The sequence below is a fragment of the Falco biarmicus genome, chromosome 8, assembly GCF_023638135.1.
Source record: "Falco biarmicus isolate bFalBia1 chromosome 8, bFalBia1.pri, whole genome shotgun sequence".
In the NCBI taxonomy this organism is placed as follows: domain Eukaryota; kingdom Metazoa; phylum Chordata; class Aves; order Falconiformes; family Falconidae; genus Falco; species Falco biarmicus.
In genome coordinates, this window is record NC_079295.1 from 65,403,185 (window position 1) to 65,422,835 (window position 19,651).

At 44.2% G+C, this 19,651-nt stretch overlaps 1 protein-coding gene across 26 annotated transcripts in view; it reads left to right on the forward strand.

The window, feature by feature from the left end:
• Positions 1-19,651, forward strand: part of PRELID2 (PRELI domain containing 2) — a 107,340-nt gene that overhangs the window by 2,249 nt on the left and 85,440 nt on the right. For 12 of the 26 annotated variants that reach the window (XR_008823458.1, XR_008823459.1, XM_056348565.1 and 9 more), the window contains 5 exons: positions 5,998-6,055; positions 6,141-6,188; positions 8,173-8,246; positions 9,749-9,909; positions 14,367-14,472. Coding sequence is in view for 24 of the 26 variants with exons in the window: in XM_056348567.1 (XP_056204542.1) it covers positions 5,998-6,055; positions 6,141-6,188; positions 8,173-8,246; positions 9,749-9,909; positions 14,367-14,472 (447 nt within the window). In the remaining 2 variants the exon portion in view is untranslated. The other 14 variants (XM_056348568.1, XM_056348574.1, XM_056348590.1 and 11 more) reach the window with 10 other exon arrangements.

Consider the following 19,651-nt stretch of genomic DNA (forward strand, 5'->3'; position numbering starts at 1 on the left):
GTGCTAAGTAACTTTTTATTAAGAATTGTCACATCCTTGAAAACTGGATTGGTTTTATGGGTAGGGTAGGACTGGAGAACATATGTTGCACTTCTAACAAGTTTTTCCTGTTTGCTGAAAGCCTGTAAAGACAACATTGGGCTTGCTGAAGTCACCAGGCTTCTGCACAGGATCTCAGTGGGGTCAGCCACTTGTCTTCAGTGTCCATCTCATGAGGAAATGACCGATAACGTGAATCTCTAAAAGATGTGGTAGCATGTTTTTGTTTTAATTGATTGACTGGTTTTTTTCTGATGCTTGATGGCTCAGTACAAAATGGAATTGGATCCCTGTAGTGGTGCCATGCCCTGTTCTGAAAATCAAACTGTCATGTATGTGAAATTCTTTTACAAAGGAAAACCCCAAAATATCCCCACTAGCCAGAACTTTGAACAGTAAATATAGACAAAGATGCTTAGTCTGGAGTCTTTCTGTTTCTCTTTGGTTTCTGTTAATCATCTACAGCTATGATTTTTTTGCCCTAGAGTAGGACTGTGCAAAGATGTATTTAAGGTTTTCCTTAAAAACCGCCAAAAACCAAAAAGGCAAAAAAGTCTTTTTTTTTTTTTTCCCCTCTCACCCTGCTGCAGAAATCCTGAGCTATATATCTGGCAAGCTTGGGCAGTCAAATTTGCTAACCATGTAGTTTAGACTGCCACACTATGGCTAACCAATGGATGTGCTCTGAAATACTCATTTGAAAATTCCAAACTCACATGGAAAAGTGGAAGCAGGGCCACCTTTTGCTGATTTTCTTGAGTGTTTGGCAATTAAAGGTGAGAGGAGAAGCAGAGTTAATGCTTTTTCATTGTGAAAGATTTGAACCAAAATAGAAGTGCAAATGGAAATTGTATTCTGTAGTATACTTTCATATGACTTGAGGAGGGCAGTTGGAGGTGAATAGTGAGGTTAATTATGACAGCCAGAAGCGCAGAGCAGAAAGGTTAAAATAATCCTCATTTGTGTGTGGCAGCAAAGTGCATCACATGCTTTTAACCGGGAATTTGATATGATTGAAAAAATAATTGCCATAGTTACTCATAAATGCTGTCGTTAAGAATTGACTTCAGGCCTCCTGCTCTTGTTCTTTCTGTTGTGACTCTGCAGGTTGAACCTTTGAATGTTGTTGTGCTGCAAAATAGTGTGGGAAGGTGCAACCAGACGTGCTCTCAAGAGGATGCCAAAGCAGTCAGGGTTCTTCAAGGGCGTGTTTGTGCCACCAAGACCATGTGTTGCCTCGACTGGGGCGCTTTGTGTATCAGCTGCAACGTATGAGGATGGAGCAGAGAAGCCACTCAAGGCTGTGGAAAGTGTCACTGTGGGCTTGTGCATCTCTCAGGTTATGAGGTTAGGTTTAAAACATCCCTGCACTCTGCAGCGGAATTACACCCAGCTTCTCTAGAAACATGCTCTTATACGTCCTCCGGTTTCATTACGTAGAATCAGTGAGAGATAGGTGGTAATCAGGTGGATAGCCTGCTACAGATATTGGGGTATATGTTCTTGTATGTCAGTTCAGAAATATGCTAGAGAAAATATTCTGCCTTTGCCACATGTTTCTAGAGAAAATGGTTGGTGCGGGAGGATGGGCACTGGCAGAGGTCTTGAGGAATGTATTGGATGGGTCGGAAGGATGGTGCTTTGCCAAGTAAGCCTTTCGGGCATCTGCAACATAGATGAGGAAAAATCCTGGTGGAAGTAGGGGCATTAACTTCCGTCATACCTGCCTGATGTGCCTGGGCTCGTGTGGCCAGTCCCCAGGCAGAGCTGCAGAAAGCCAGGCTTTTTGGGCATTTGTGGCGTATGGAGCCAAGGGGAGTGTCGTCCCGTGCCAGGGGCCTGAGCCTGCTAGAATGGGCAGCAGGTTCTGCTGGCGTGGCCTTTAGGTTAGCACAGGTGATGTTTTAAAGTGAGCCTGTGAACTGTAAATCAAACATGACAAATTGATTTGTATTTGAAATAATTGTATCTGAAAGGCTTTTGTATTTATTGATCTGTATCACAGCAGGTAATCCGTGCAGTAGGTTTGCTAGACTTTTTAATTTATTTATTTACATTTATTCACTATTACCACTTTCCCAAACCAATAACAAAGTGGAGGAATCTGGAAAGGTTTAGCTGATTTTGCAGTGTCACTGCTTCATTTCCTTGCAGTTAAAAAAGAAAGAATCAGAATATTTTTGAATTCAAATATTATTATTTTTCGCAAGACTTTGAGGCTGTGATTTTGATTTATGTGGGCTCCATTTGATCTTGCATGTAAAACCAGCCCTTCATTGCTTTGAAATATGTCATTTTTATACAAATCATTATGTGTAACCTGCAGTGATTCCTCTCTGCTTCTAAACACTCTGCTGCTTTTAGAGGCCTGCTATTTCCCTCAAATAACTTCTAAGAAACATTGCTGTGGTTAGGAACTGCTGCTTTTGATAAATGAGCGTACATGTTCTAGTTTGGAAAGGTATGTGCAGTTCTTAATTCCTTGGATTCAGAATAATGACTATATGCAATTAGTTCTGCTTGTTATTTGTAGAAAACAGTCAATATGTTTGCAGCAAGAACGAATGAGCTCAAGCACAAGAATTCTTTAATTTTAATTGCCAGGTTTTTGCAAGTGGAGAATGAAGTACGTCAGTTCCTGTTGGGGTGAATTGAGGGATAACCCTGTACCCTCTCGGGTACCTCCGTGCTGCGGTGCTGAGGGCTTTCTGGGTACGGAGGTCTTCGTGCTTCCAAACTGCTGTCTGCTGGCACCATGCTTGCCACGCCACATGTGTAAAATGGGCTCTGATATCTTCAGGAAACACTCATGACTGGCAGCTAGGATAGAAAAAAGTCATCTCAAAGCTATGGATAGCTTAAAGGCAAAGTCAGCTTTGTGGCTTCTGCTGTCACTGATTTGCTTGAGGTCCTCTTAGTGTGATGGAGGAGGAATGTCTTTAAGATGGGCAAATCAGTCTGGAAAGAAATTTACTACAGGAACTCATTGGAATTATTCAGTTTTTTCAAAATATGTGCACTTCGCCTGGGTAACTTCCTTTTTCATAGAAGTAGAGCATTTTGTGTTACAGTGTTCGGCACTTACTTCCCCAGGTGCAGTCTGAGATACAGGAGCCAGGTCGGCTGCAGCCAGGGATGCATTTGATGAAGGCAAGGTGTGAAGGTCGAAGGCAAGGTGTGAAGGTTGTACCTAAGCAGGCGGAGGGGTAAGATGCGCTCCTCTATCCGATGGTCAGGCCCCGTGGCTTTCCTTCACCTGTGCCTTTCCAGAACAACAAGAGGGTCGTGTTGGTCCCCTGGGGTGGGACCCTTCTGCAGCTTGGCACACGCCAGGCTGGGGGCTGGGGCCGAGGAGCGCTGCCTCAGCTGGGGGGCAGGCGGAGCCCCTGCCGCTGCCCGCACCGCTGCCCACACGCTGCCCGTGCCATGCGCTTGCAGGCAGCACCACGAGATGGCATTCCCTCCTCGGCCGGTGCCGTCGGCGATGCGGGAACAGCCTTGGGTGTTTCTGCTCAAGCGGTGAAGAGGTTTAGGCTCGTTGGCCTGTCTGCCCTGCTGCCCTAACAGCAGGCAGGAGAGCTGCCCTACGACACCCTGGCCGGATTCTGCCCAGCAGTTGCTGGCCATCCTCTCAGCTTGTAGCCTGGTGCTCCTGGCACCCTCTCCGGTGCTGGTTTGCAGGTGCGGGCTGTGGGGACAGTAGGTGTGCCCTGATTGCTCCCAGGGATGTGTGGCGAGAGCGGGTGGGCAGCCCGTCCCTGTCCCAGCACCCTGAGCCCACTCTCCTGGTGCAGGCGTGCCCTGCGGAGCATGGCCAGCAGTTGTGTGCTCGGCAGCGTGGTGGGAAGCTGCCGTTGTTGGGCCCAACCCAGGTTAGCAGCACAGTAGTAGCCACCTCTCTTCTGGCAGTTCTGAATTTCGGAAGTGCTTGCTCAGTCCTGCGGCCTGACACAGTTGGGGATTTGGGGATGGTAGGGATGAGGATGCTGGAGCCGGTGTTACATGTGACTGCTGGCAGTGACAGCTGTGCCTGCCCCGTGCCCTTGCTTAGCAGGAGAGGTGATGCAGGGCAATGTGCATTTGCACACTTGGGCAAGGACAGGGCAGTGCTGAAGCGCTTGGGCTGGTGGGAGCCCTTTGGATGGGGCTGGGAGTCCTGTGCCTCTGGTGCTGGGCAGCAGGGTTCGGAGTTGGGTTACTGCAGGCTGAAATACCAGCCAGGCTGCGAGCTCTGTTCTGTAGTGCTGTTAACTTTGGTGTCCCCAGGGAATGGAAACCTTGCAGGGAGGCCGTGGCTGGCTGGAAACACTATTTTTGTGGCTGTTAGACTCTCTTAGCTGTTACATCTGCTTATAGACTAGTAATGTTATTTCTTTTACTGTGCAGTATAGAAAATTGAGTCTATTTCTGTTTAAATACTGGGGTAATAGAGCCTGCTATTTAGCGAAAGATTTATGTAAATGGCTCTTTGTTTCACACGATTGGGCCTTACAGAGTGTAAGTTACACTGATAATGTAATTATGCCACTCCTGCCATTTGAAAGCAGCACATTGTGGAGAAGCCTCCAAATTCTGTATAGAACAGGACTTGAAAACCTTGTGCTTTTTAAATCAACTTATGTTCTGCAGCAAGAAGTAGTAGAGCTGGGTTATAGAACAGCCTATTCTGGAATTGTTGACATTTTTAGCTTGGAACCTGAGATTTCTTTTATATCAGAATTTTGAAGCACCTATTATTGCACACCATAATTGCATTATGTAACTGAGTTAGCCTTAGGATGCAATTCCCCCACCCTTCCTAAAGCTTCGTATTTTGTTTTATGTCAGTCTGGTGGTCAGTATTTCTTCAGTCTGGCATTTTATTAGTGTGGAGGTTACAGTAACTTTGAGTATTACTTGAGATCAATACATTATCTTGTGCTTCACAATTTGGAGTTCATTATTCAGTGAATGTTGATGACTTTTTGCAATGGAGAGTAAGGTACTTGTAGCCTTCTGTGTCTGGTTTCTAGCCAGAGGAGTTTTCTAAGTTCCTAACTAGACTATTAATCCTTAGAAGTCCTGTTCTTGTGCTTATGCTTCTTATATAGGATGTTGCCCTACAGGCAACCTGTATAATTTTGGCATAATTCCTTTTCAGTGGGGGTCTTGGAATGAGAATCTCTTTCTTCCAGCCTTGAAGTGATTCGTCTGTATGGCCGAAGGAAAATGAGGCTGCCTTGAGCAGGAACAGGCAGTAGCAATCGTTTATCCTTGCTGCACCCCAGCCTGCACCCCAGCCCCTGAGCAGAAGAGCATGCCCTGCTGCCCGGGTGGACCCACACAGCAGTCTGAAGTGACGTCCTGCCCTTGCAATCTTACAGCAGCTTTTGCAGGACAGTAAAATGTTACGTACCAGAGTCTGCATTCAGGTGACACCGCACTGTACCGTTCCAGCTTTTTGCTCGAGGAAATAGGTTGTGTGGCTGAATGCGCTTAGCGACAGTGGCAAGGCATGAGCTTGCTGCAGAAACTCAGGACGCCATGGCTCTCTGCGGCCACAGTGCAGGGGCTTTGGCCCGTGGAGCTGCCACGCTGCTGAAAGCTCTGCGGAGCCCTCGTTTGAAAAACGTGATATGGGTCAAGAGCTTGTGTCTTTGTTTCTGTGCTACAGAGGGTGTGTGGAAGGTGCCTGTATGCTGCAGGAAAAGCTAGCATCTCCCCCTTCAAGCAGTTTTTCTCATAGCAGGATTGTGGGTTTTCTGTTCATTTTCTATTCTTACTTACTAAGCTAATCTTACTAAATTCTTCCTCTCCGCTAACCTGAATAGAGACTGCAGATTGTTAGTATCAGGCAGCTCGGCTCGTGCCCATTGAGAGAAGCTATGCAAGTGCTTCTGACTTGACAAGTGACAGCTAGTGATTTTCTTTTACCTGTATGAGAAGTGGTAATCTTCATCCTATGCATTTTTATCCCAGTATCCCAGTCCCATGGAGAAACACATCACAGCTGTAGAAACAGTGGAAGAGAAAACAGGTAAGCTGCCTGAATATTTTTACAGAGCTAGTTAAAATTTTTCATAACCTTTAAAATTAATTATGAAATACTTCTATTTCCTTAGAAGCCGTGCACTGCAGACTTGCCTGGGATTCTGTGTGCTGGACATTGTGTAAGCAAAACGAAGAAAATATAGTCTACTCCCCACCCCAAAGTGTGGGGTTTAACTGCATTAAGTATTTGAATTTTCAGCTTATTCCAGGGCCGTCAGACATGTTGTGCCTGTTTCTGTGTAGATGTTCTTTTGTGTTATGGTTCCTTGGTGTTTCTGTGATGATTTCCATCTGCAGTGCTCCACAGATCAGATGTAAGGCCCCTGGAAGGAAGCACAGTGAGTTGTATGGATCGAGCCTCAGGCGCTCTGCAGGCATTGTGCTACTTGGCTTTCATGATCCCTGCCTTCGGAGGGATCTCTTGCTGTTTCACCTCCTGGATGAGGAGGTAGTTCCAGGAATCACACTCACGTGGTGGCCTTGTAGGATGCTGATGCTCAGAAAGCCATCACACATCGTCAGTCTCTTGCTTCATCAGTCAGAATTCCTGAAACACTGAAAATCAGAAGTTACTGTTTCCCAATCATATTGAGAGGAAAATAAATCTGCTTGGGCTGGAGCACAGTTGTCAGATCAGGTCTGCTGGTACCACATGGCCTTTTGTTTTCCTGTTGCTGAGCTTGCAGGAATTGCTTGCAATTAGGAACTTAAAGTAACATGCCTGTGGGAGGGTGGGTTAAACAGTTGTGCAGCCACGTGGGAAACAAGTACTATAGGACTTTGTGTGGAAATAACAACCTTTCTTCCTAATATGGGAACTCTGATCAAATACCTATTTGGGATGAAATAACTTGTAGACTTTAAACTTTTAGTCCCAGACGCTTTGGAATTAAAGTTTTGATGGAGTTGATGTAGCTCAGAGCAGCCTGGTCTAGTGGGAGGTGTCCCTGCCCATTGCAGGGAGTTGGAACTGGGTGATATTTAAGGTGCCTTCCAACCCAAACCATTCTATGGTTCTGTGAAGTTTTAGTCCCTAAATTCTTTATCATACATTTAGAGATGTGTTCTGTCTTGCAGCTCAGGTTTAATGATGGCTCTTAATTCCAGGTTTATGCTCTCTAACCAAGTTGTTAGTGAGGTTGCCCTGGGATTCAAGAAAGCTGAGCATTAGTGCTGCTGTTGCTGTTTTCTTCAAATGCAGTAAACCACTCTTTCCAGAGAATGCTTTTCTATTCCATGTTGCATGGAGGTGCTTCATATTATTAATGTGGTGTTTGTTAAGAATTCTGAAAACCAAACCCCATGAAGTTTTCATTTCACAGATCCCACCAAATGCAACTATTCGAGAAGGTACTCTTTTTATCCCAGAGAAGTCTTTAACCTGGGCCGCCTGCCAGTTGGCTTCTTGTTCAGTAGCGTTCTGTTCTTGATCTGGGTCATTAAATATTAAAAGGCAAAGTGATTCTAAAAGCCAACCATTTTTTTGGAGGTACTAAATAACTGTAATTTGTTTCCTAATAGATAGTTTTGTCCTTGTCACTGGGTCCAACTCAATACAAAACTGAATGTGTGATGAGACAGGACTGTTCTGTAAAACTTGTACACAGTGTGTTTGCCCGGAGAATGAGCCTGAGAATATAAATTGGGGTGGGGATAGAAATAAATTAAAGCCTAAGCCTGTACGTTGGTCTGGTAGCTGCACGCTCCCATGCAGCCTGGCACTGCCTGCAGTGTGCTTTGCTACCCAGGAGCACCAGTATAAATGCCAGTAAAATGTTAGTACTGTGTGCTGGAATAGGGGAGTCTGGGTTACAGTGATGGATACAGGTGCCTTCCTCCTCAGGCAGAGCACAGAATGCCCATAGCAGTCTTACTTAGAGCCCTCTGTCTGGCAAAGCAGGAGCAGTACTGGGTTATACTTAAAAAACAAAAAAACCCAACCCCCAAAGCAAATGACCCCCTCCCCCAGCACTCTGTTAATTTGCCAGCATTTCTGTTTGCACATTTGCTCTGATGTGAAGTCTTTCAACTACTTTGCTTTTGTTAAAAAATGGTAATACTAGCGGCTGTAACTCTTCCTTTCTGATTTTCTTTTATAATCAGATTTGTCTACAGGGATTATTTACTGGAGGAGAATTGCAACATGCCAGAATGTAATTCCTGAAATTTTAAGAAAGGTAACTATTTAGAGAAATTTAGTCAACTTGTAAAACCTTAATGCTTCACGGTGTTTTATCTTGTTTAAAAGAATCACATTTCCAAATGATTTCTTTTTTTTTTTTTTTTTTTTTTTTTAATTAGAAGAGTTTAAAAGATAAGTTAAGAGAAAAAAACCCTCTAGGAACCGATTCTATACTTAACTTGAATGGACAAAATTGCGGCCTTGAGCAGACTAAGATGTAACTGGTGGTGGTGGTTGTTTTACATGCAGATGGGCTTTCAACTTTTGTACCTGGAAAAAGTAAAGCTGCTTTAAAAGCTTACCTGGGCCACGGTGAAAGTACAGCCATTCCCCCCATCCCAATATAATGATCATATTGCTGTCAATACGATTTTTGTGTGGTAGATGGTATTTTTACAAAAGCTCAGTCTCGTGGATCTCGGCAAAAGGGTGGCAGCTAGTAATAAAAACTAGGTAATTCTAAGATGAGCTCAGGTGTTTTGGATGTCTGATCCATGGCTTCTGAACATGTTGGGTTGTAATCTCTCACAAGACTATTCTGTAAGTGAATTCAGAGGGAATGAAAGAATACTTAATGTGCCTGTAGCATGTTGCAAGTTAAATACGGCATCGTAGGGTTCCAATGAAGAAGATAAGACAAGGCTGTAGAAAACATTAGAACCTGGGTTGTGCAATCCCTTAGTGTCTCTTTTAGTGACAGCCCTTTCTTCACAGTTTGTTATGGGAGGAGAATTTGCCTTATTTATTCTTTGGGTTTTTTTCAGAGTATCTTGCAGCAGATAGTCTGTATACAGAAAAGTACATTTACATTCATGCATGATCAAACAACTACTATTTCACTGTCTGCATGCTTAAACGTGTGCATGTCCTCTTTTTCTGGTGCTGACAACTCTGTATGTTTTTGCCTCTAAACATGTGTTTGTCTCTTCCAAGCCTCACCTGCCAAGGAGAACATATCATTGTCCTATACAGGCAGAATGTAAATAAACCGATGGTGAGATTTTTATCCTTTCTTTAGCCCACGCTTATTAGATCAAGGTCACTCAGTTTGAGAGTGGGCTCTTGGAGGAGGAGGAGGCCTCCTGGGAGAAAGGAGCTGGAGCAGGGCAGAGGTGCAAGCTGTTCTCCTGCCCTCATGGTTTAGCTGGTGGGTTTGGCTCCCTTGCATTTAACGGTTTGGAAGTGGCTTCTCTTATCCTTCTTTGTCATAAGTTAGTTGTCATCAGCAAGACAGGAAGCATGAAGTGATGCTGGTAAGTTGGCCTGCAGTGGTCTTGGAAGCCTGGCTGGGGACTGAGCCGCTTCCCTAAATTTTGGAGCGTTTACATGGCCTTCAGTAGCTTCTGAACAATTTGAGTGTTCATATTTGGGCTATCCACAGCTGTTGTGCCCTCCTGCTGAATCCTCAGTCTTACCCTATGAGGCTAGTAACACTTTAAAAGTACTGGGAAGTGTTTCTACCTTTTTTTCTTAAAAAGCTGTAATTCTGTTTGCCAGGTCGGTGTCTTAAAAGTGCCCGACATCTACTTGGAAGAGGAATCTTGGCTTAATATGCGGAAAAGAAATATGACTATGAAAACTCATTGCCTTACGTGGACACAGTATGCGTCTCTCAGTGAGGAGTCTGTCTTCAGAGAGAGCTTGGAGAATCCAAACTGGTGAGTACTGGCCTCTGGGTACAGCAGCATCCCTGTGCTGGCTCTGGGCTGCTGCTGCAGGCCCGAAGCCCTGCAGATGGGTTTTCTGTTGCCTTTTGCAATGAGAGGGGTCTGAATAACAATTTCTTTGGTATGTCTTGAATGCATTTGAAGCAGCAGCTGTAGATGTCCTGTAGCTTTCCTCTGGCTTGTTCAGACGTAAGCTTAGGCTCTGGCCAGAGCACAAATAATCGCTGGAAGTTAATTTTCTATGTGCTGCTTTGCAGTTACAGAAGGCTGCCCTGCTGTTCCTGCACAGCAGGTGTAGCCAGAGTGTTCGTTTTGCTCTTGCATCTACCAACAGATGCTTGGACAGCAGTTTAAAAATTATCAGCTCCCTCCTGCTTGCCCACCATTGGCATGGAACGTACTTGTTCCCAAACAATTTTCTTTCTCCGGTGTTTGGCCCGCTGTGACCCAGAGATGTGAGCTGCTGTGGGACTTTGCCTGGGAGAGCACAGACTTGTGTTTGTACACAGTGGAGCCTAGAAATGTCTTTATGCACATTTACAGCAGGATCAGAGTGGAATTTCTAACTTCCATAGCACTGAAATGAGCAGGTATGTGATAATGTGACTGTCTTTAAAAAAAGATTTATTTCCAGCTGATGTCAACCCCATTAATTCTTTGTTCTAGTGTCTCTTGTAATTTGTTGTTACTTTTGCCTTGTGATGTTCTCTGGGAAGTGTGGCAGGGATGTCCAGCAAGGTCCATGTGACTTTGGAAAGCTCTAAGGGTGTTAAGGAAGAACCCCAGCAACTTCAGATGAAATTAAATTCCTTGTGGCTGAGGCATTTTTGAAAGCCCCATGCTGGGACATTGCTGTTTGAGGACATGTTCCTCTGGCTTTTTAAAATGTTTTGTTTCAAAAGTTTGCTGGGACCCTCTGTCCTTACTGAGGCTTCCTCTGCATCAGACTTGCATTGCAGCTGTAGATGTTGGTCCTGTTGGTGTAGAAACTGATTTACTGCAGCTGTTCGGCCACTCACACCCTATTTTCAAGGCTTTTCAGTTCCAGTTTAGGAGAGATGCTGTCCTTAGCATGCTGTGTCTGCTCCTGCAGGCTTGTGCAGGGGAGTTGTGCGAGTTTGGCATCACCACTGCTCACTCTTACCTTGAAGCACACTGGCAATGGGGAAGGCAGAGGCATACCTGGGCTGCCAGGGTGTGATGGCAGCCTCAGCAGGTTCGCTCATGCAGGTTTGCAGCACCTGCCGAGCTGCCGGTGCCTCTGGAGGTGCGGTGGGTGCCGGTGCAGGTCAGCAGCGGCAATACTTGGCTGCAGGAGCCTGCAGCCCTCAGCCATGCAGCCCTGGCTGGGTAGGTTCAAGGATACCTGGGCATGCCTGTGCACACCACTGTCACCTCTTCAGGGTTCTTATGAAGGTAATCGGATCTAACAAATGCTGGCTGCCAAAACGGGTGTGAAATTTCAGCTGCATGTAGTGTACATACGGTGACATTTACATTTTAATAGGCGAAGGAATTACGCAAAGGGCATAACATTAGCAGCATACTGTTGTAGTGGAGAGAAATAAGAAAACACACAGTGAGGAGACTCAAGTGATCCTGATTAGTGGGAAAATTGTATATTATGCCCCTAAAAAGAGAACAGTGTTATGAGAGTGATAGTAGCCTGAGTACAGAGAGAAACTTGTTGTTCTCCCCTACTGTGCACTGCTGGGCAGATTTCAATAGCGACCTTGTGAAACTCTTTAGGTCGCTAGAAGGGTGTGTGATGGGCTCTGTGCCAGGCATTGCCTGTTCCCAGCCCAGCAGGGAGCTGGTGGCTTGGGGGGTTGTTGGGGTGCTGGCTGCAGGCTGCTTTGTGGGTGTTCCCTGGGTGCGTTACAGCCATGGCACCCACTGCCCTGCTCTGTGCCTCTGCAAGGTCTCTTGCAGTGGGGTTGATTACGGAGCTGCTGCTTTGGAGAGCTGCAGCCTGGTCCCACCTGTGGTGGGATGATGTTGATGGGAATCTAGAATATTTCTGCCCTTGTCAGATGAAGTTACAACTGTCTGTGCTGACTTCAGCTCAGCTACTTTGTAGACCAATATGCTGTAGAAAATCAAACTATGAATCCAGTCCCTAGGCGCCTAGGAGAACCTCTTCCAGAGGACATGAATTAGTTCACCCAGTTTGAGATTGGCAGTTACATCATTTATTATTTTCAGTGAGAGAGCTGCAAGTCAGGGAAGGGAGACTGTGACATTCCTGGTGTCCCTAATAGAACTGGGGCAATTGAAGTGATGCTTGCTTAGTCCCAAACAGTTCTTCCTTTTAGCATCAGGTGGTTATTCTGTTCTAGATAAATGTGAATGCAGTGATGCCAAGTGCTGCATATTCTTGCAAAGTGAATTATTGTGGGTGCTTCCAAGTAAGAGTATATAAAAGTCTGAAAAGATCTAGTAGCAAACAGACATTACTGTAAATAAATTATAAACCATTGAAAAAGGCACGATGGGGCATATCCGGATATTCAGAGGCCAGAAAGCACCTGTTACCCTCTTGGCTGAACTTCTTTGTGACACTTTTTATTTGGTTTCTGTGATTTAATTGCTGTTACAGACAAGCATCTCCTTTTGATGCCTGAAGTCCAAAGAAAGCCAGTTAGTCCCTGCAGGCGAGGCTGTGCTGCAGGTAGGGCAGGTCCAGCCCTGAGCAGTGTTTGCCTGCAGAGGATTGGGGCTGGTTTGCTGGCACTGCCCAGTGTTCGCCAGCACTGCCCCGCAATGCAGCTCCAGAGGGCTCTGGGGCTCACGGCTTTCACTGCTGGTATATCAAACCCGTCTGAATCTTGTCAGCTGTTCCCCTCTGCTTGCACGCATATGTGTTTGCGTTGGAAATTCCTAGAGTGATTCATTTGCACTTACCCTAAAAGTGTATATTACATAAATTAGGTATGAGCCTGCTACCCACCCAGCTGAGATGGGCAGTGTCCGTATTGACGGGGAGGGCTCTGGGAAGAGTTGTCTGGTGCACAGTGCCAAACTGAAAGGGAAAGTCAGTGGCAAAACTCCCTTGTAGCTGCCTGGATTTATGCTGAAGTTGTGTACTGGCAAATTTCCATGTGTCGGGACACATTATATCTGGTTTTCCACAGTGGAGAATCCCTGTGTACCTTGAATTTTGTCTCTGGTGCTGTTTGCCATCCCTGCGTGTTTTGGTTTGACTGCTTTCCCCCTCCCTGCCAGGAGCATTTTGATGCTTTTTCATGTTATATCCCTCAATTGCCATCAGATTCCCTTTATTGCCCAGCACTTTCCCTCATTTCAGAGAGCCCAAGGGAGCCACAGTCTCTTGCAGTGCGGTGGGCGCAGGGTGAGATGCCTCCCTGACGTGGAGAGAGGCACGTGATGCATGAGCAGTGCTTGTCAGCTGGAGATGGGAATTAAAAAGATCTTCCGTACAAAAGCTCCCTCTTTTGAAGAGCCTTGCATTGGATGTAACTTTTAATTTAATTTTGAAAGCCATGCAGGCTTTGGAAACTCTCCCTGACACTATCGGAGCAAGAATATTGCTAGACTTTTTATACTAAAGACACTTTAATTAAACCCCCATCATGAAAACAATTAGACCAAATTTGCTGTACTTAACTAGTCAATAATTTAGTAGCTGGATCTCATTAATAGACTTCTCCCTGTGACTGTGTTGTAATGATGCGGCATTGCTAGCTGCGTGCTACAGAAATCAATTAGAGATCAATATTTTCCTTGTAGGGGACAAAAAAGAAAGAGGCTCAATGGTGAAACTGCAAAATGAATAAATAAATTCCAACCAAAGCGGCTGAGTTCAGTGGTGGATTTTTAGTGCTGACATCCATTCTGTGGTTGGGGCAAACTTCTCATGTTCTCCTGCTTCTTCACTGCAACTCCATGTGTCTGCATTTTTACTGAATTGCATTGACAGAAATTAAAGATGTTAGTGGCACACCGAGGGCATCAGTGATGGTGGTTCGCCTGCGTGCTGCCGGGATGGGACTGCGGGGTCCTCTCCTCACTGGTATCACCACCTCTGCTTGGGTGGAATGATGTCCTGAGGACTCTATAAAATTGTAGAGGTGTATTTTCCTGTGTCTGCCGTTGGCTTTCATGATTCTGGGGACAGCTGTTGTGTCTCCTTCAGACCTCTCTGTGTTGCTGCTCTTTGGGTTTCTCCAGTAAACGTGTGTCTTGTGTCCTCCCTGGAGCAGAGTCCAGCTGGACCTTCAGCAGTGCTGGCGGCGGGAGATGCTCGTCACAAGCATCTTGTTATGCCACTGGTCTGCTGTGTGTTTGCCTTTGAGATTGTCATACAAAATGTGTGAATGTAAGAGATTAATCCTGTACTTGGGTATCAAAGACTAACTTTCTAACATACGCTTAGTGTTTACTAAGTAGACAGAAAAATAAAAGGATGTTCTGTTCCTGTTTCTTAGGACAGACTTCACACAAAAAGGCCAAATATCAGTCACGGGGGCAGGTTTGCTCAACTGTGTGTTGGAAGCTTTTGCTCAATCATTTTTAAAACAGGCTGTGAGGAAGGTAAGTAATTTTTTTGCTTGAATTTCCTCTCTGAGTTATATTCTGTATTTTTTTGAATCACCAGATCATCTTGGGTTCAAAATTAAATTGAGTCTGGATTCTTTGTATCTTTTAATTGTTGAAAGAATATTTGATATTTTGTCTACAGAGAATAAGCAGAATAAAAATGGATTTAGTTTTATTATGGTAATAGTTTTATTTCAGATACATCTTAAAACATGGCGTATATGACTGTATCAGTTTCTGTAATTCATTCTTATTCCTGATTTCCCCCAGGCACTGGAACAGTTCTTCTTCCTAATGCCTCATTGTACCAGCTAATACTGTAGTAATAATTTGCCGTTCTATAGCACCTTTATACTGAAGTAGTCAAAAGTAGTCAACATGAATTTATATCATGTCACACATTTTTCTCCAGTAATGTCAGGGGTTTTTTTTTGGCAGCTTGATGTATTTACAATAGCCACAGTCAATCTCCCTGTAGCAGTTCTGTATACTTCAATAGTTCTGTCTTTCAGTAAGAATTATGAAAGAGGATAAAAGCTATCCAGCAGAGCATCCCAAGGGAGGTGGTGTTCAAAGGCTTTTCATTTCGGGGAGTCATGTCATATTGATAAACTAGGTTTAAGAGCCATGTCTCCTGAAGCATTTGTTCATTGGGAAATGAAGTTTTGTGGAATTCTTGTTCTCTGCGAGTTTATACTTTGAAGAGATTTGGGGGTTCAGGTTGTGCTGTGCAGACTGTTTAAAATCTACATCTGCTGAAAAGGGAGCAAGAAGGAGAAGGAAGGAACATTTCACTAAACTTTTCTAATGAGAAACTGAGAGGGTTTTTGCCTTATTTCTTTTTTTTTTCTTTTTGTTTTGGGTTTTTTTGTTTGTTTCTTTCTTTCTTTCTTTTTCCCTCCCTCCAGTTTATATCTTGTTTCAGGTGAATGAAAGCATGTGTATGTGCCTGAAAACATGGCCATGGCATTTTCATGGCTGCGCTCATGAATCTTATGTACTGCAAGACTATAATGAATTTAGATTTACCATTATTTATCATTTTTTAGTTATCTAATTGAAAAATTTGTTTTTCACATGAACTTAGATGTCCATGGTTCAGATCATACCTTATGCCATTCTTTAATTATTCACAGGGACCAAGAGGTTAATACTCTTGAAGGTGGGGTTTTTGGTTTTGGGGCTTTTTTGGTTTGGTTTTGTTTTGAAGTGGCCTTAGCAGTGTCCTGCCTTTTCTTGCACTGAAGTCAGTGGGAGCCTGGGCAGCACCCCACCCGCAGTCCCTCGGGACTGTCTCCTCTCTGCCAGCCTAGGGGCTGACAGTCCCCACCTCTCATTTGTGCTTGAAAACCTGATTTTGGAACCTGTGTCCCAAGAGCTGTAGGTAGAAATATATTTGATTATTCTTGATAACTGTAAGATACTTTTGTTGAGGCTTTGAAAGAAAAACCCCAGAAATCGTGAGCTATGCTAATGTAAGCAGTGACTGTGAGCAATGGGACACATCTTGCTGGCTTGTGGCAGCGTGGAGCTAGCGGGTAGAGCAGACTAGCTCGCAGTATCTCTACAGTGCTGCATTAGAAATCCTTTAGCAATTTTGGCTGTGTCTGCAGAACTGTGAAAAAGAAAAATACAAGTGCACCAGATCTGGTATAAATGTGTGGTCTTGCCTGGTTTTTCCCCCCACCTCCAAAACATCTGTCTCCCTAAGGCAGAAGCTGTATCTAGGCATCTCATTTCTTCTAAGCTCTTAGACAGGGTTCCTTTGGTGGCTTGGCCATAAGAGTAGTTCTGAGGCACATTATACCCAAATGTAATAAATGGCAATACAAAGACAATATTTAAAGTTTTAAAATGTATATGTTGCATGTATGACAATGCTTGATAAATGCTGTCTAGGCTTCCATTTACTACTTCCAGTACCTGATCTCCATCCTTCCTAACGGCCTGACCAAAAAGGCTCTGCACCTGGTATAATTGGTTGGAATAGGTAAGGATGTTACTTTCAAAGCCAAACCATGATTCCTGCTTTATCTCCTCTATCCTGACAGCAGTGCACTCCTCCATCCATCTGTTTGGACAGGCTCAGATGAGATAAGGGAGTAAGGAATCAGTGGGAGGCAGCAACGTGAGGGGGCAGAGGAAATGGAGTAGGGGATGAGCTACATGAAGAGCAGGAGGAAATACTGAATGGATATTAAAATCTGTTTGACAACAATAATGCTCATGTATTCACGCAGTCAATATTAAGTATCTTTATTTTGTAGAAAGAGAGGGAAAGTTACTATTCATGGATACCAAAGGCACTTCTCTTTTGAATCATTATTTTTGTAACTGAGATATGAGCCTGTTCTGTGGGTAGGGTTTTTTTTAATGCCTAGCAGAACGACAGTGACATTTTATGGCTCCTCATACTTGTCATGTTTCCCTTACTTTGTTCCAACTCTGAACAAAAATGTAGGAGAGAAAATCTTTCTGCCCTGCTTTTGTTTGTATAGAAGTTGTAGTGCATTTGAGTGAAAAAATTACAGCATTTATGGTTATTTTTTTTCTTACCTGTTCAGAAAAGGTATTAATGCATGATGTGCACTCACATTATTGCCAATAAAACTCTGCTCCTGAATAATTCAGAAGTCTGAGCAGATACGCTGGTAAATGCCAGCTACCAGCGCAGCCTGTGCTGGGTCTGATGGTGAGAGCCTGGCTTCCTTCAGAGAGGTGAAAGGATGCTCCCTTGTCTGCAAGAAGTTTCCAGCCCAGGGGGTAGTGGTGGCCCCTGAAGTCGGCCTTTGTGTGTTTGAGTTTTTAAAATTTGTTTAAAGAGTGGCCTAATTAGTTTGTACCTGTCTAAGTTACAATGATCTCTGGCAGTGTGAAGCAGTACAGATGATGAAGTTATGAGTGATTTTAAGGCCACACAATAAAGGAGCGTTTGTAGTGGGAAACTTTTGTTATGTTGGTAGGTGTTTTATTGTTGCCTCTTAAATGTTGCAACATTTCTGTCATTTTCACATCTTGGTTTCTTATTTTTTTGCTTAACTTGAATATATAAGGAGATGGAAGTTAAAAGCCATGATGTAGTGTTTGTTAAATGGTGGCACTGAGCTCAAATAACAGATATCTAACTGAAAAATGTTTTGTCGTGGTAAGAAAAAGATTGAAAGGTCTTAGGTGCTCTTTTCAGAGACAGCATAAAATCTTCTGCTAGTCTGTTAAAATGCTACCCTGCTTTTGTGATGGCAACAGAAATGGGGTGTGCACTGCAATAGGCATTGCCTTCATCACATTCAAACAGGCCATTTATCTTTTTCCTGTACATCACTTAACCTCTTCTTTAAAACTTACAGTGTTTGGTAAAGCTGTGGAGTTGCTACAGATGTGATATGTTCTGACTGTCCCTGTCAGCTGGCAGTCCAGTCTGGCTCCTGGCAGCTACTCCAGATGCAAATGTAGGCTGCTCAACAAGTCTGTAGTGCTGGAAAGTCCTTAGACTGCCATTTCTCATTTCCCTCATTGCCCTGTCACCCCACTGCTGGGTCGGTGTGGTTTCCACGTACTGGCTGTGGGGACAAAGTGGCACTTGCTGGAGGAGTTGCCCATAGCTGTTGCTGGACTGGGATCTGCTGGGCTCCCATCCCTTCGAGTGCCTTGGGGTATTGCACTGATAAGGGCTGTATGTAGACACTTACGGCAGGAGAGCTCTTACACTAGCAGAGCACTTCCACCTCTGAAAATAAAACTATTCTGTGTCTTGTCCATCAGAGAAGCTTTTAAGCTGCAGCTGTAGAGGTGCAGAGTGCAGTGAGTAGGCAATGTTTGTTCTGCATTTCAAGTGCATCATTGCACTCTAAGCAGTGTAAATTTAGCTCCTTTAAGCTTGATCTCCTGGGGCTGAGACTTAAGTGTTTGGACTTTAGTTGAAAGGAATATATTGATTAGGCTTTGATTTAGTTGTTCCTAGCTGAAAAGATACTGGGTAATGACTTGTGCCTGCCCTTTCATATTTTATTCATTTAATTGAGTCCCCTCTCAGTCCCCTTTTCTTCCTCAACACCACATTGCCTAAAAGTCTGCAGCGCTATGAGGAGAAATAAAAGAAAAAGCTGTTGTCACACTGTGAACATAATTGATTCAATAAGTAACATTTTTAAATTCCCTAGGCAAACCTCCGAGTCTTCACTTACGGCAATTAGTGCTTCATTCTGTAAACAGTGGCATGTCCAATTTAGGCTGATAGACTAAGGTAGCCAGTTTATTGCCTTCTACAAAGAATAGGCATGGAAGATGAACTGTTTTTTATAGGTATAAAATACCTCGTCCATTTTGGTTTTGTAGAGATGTGAAGAGAAATTCTCTTGACCTATTTGTTAACATTGCCCTTTTTTACCTCCTCTCACAGTGACTCAGAGAAATCCTTTTTCTTTTATCTTGACAAACAGAGAGCCTACTAGGGTAAACCTTAGCCCCACACAGGTTATAGCTAAGCTCAGAGCTTGCTTTAGTCCACATGATCTCACCAAACATTAGAGGCAGGGTTGGCAAATCACTACAGTTTCAGTACACGCTGCTTCTCTCTCACTTTGTACTGAACCTCGAACCTAAACTAATTGCAGAATAGTAAAGCATCTGGCTGTGGAGCAGGCTGTAGCCCTGACGTGGGAAAAGCACTTGGTTGAAAGCTTCGCCCCAGTTTTTGGATGGCTGCCCTGCTGTAGGTAGTTCCGTGGTTTGCACCCCTGCAGCCGTTGCTGGTTGGTGAGCACCCAGGTTGCAGGCTGGTGAGCTGCTTGTCTGCAGCAAACCCCCTGCCAAACAAACCCCCTAGATTCAACGTGCATTTTGCTTTGATTAATAGTTCATTGTTTAGAATTTCCTCCTTCCTTCATAGATCAGTCCTGGAGAAAGAAGTATTCACCTTCTTGGTCCTCTGATGGCATTTTTTACTTCATTCCAACATGAATTCCTTCATTATAGAAATAATCATGGGGCTTTTATGGGGCGCTTTCATACTCACGCTCCCAATTGCTTGCATGCAAAGAACATGAGTGATGGTATATCCCTCTTTAAAATGGAAATACCAAGGTGCAGGGATGAGTAGTGGTTTGGTGCAAGCGAAGCAGTGACAGAACTGGAATGAAATGTGTGACCTGATCAAGCGCAGTCTTGGCCTGGA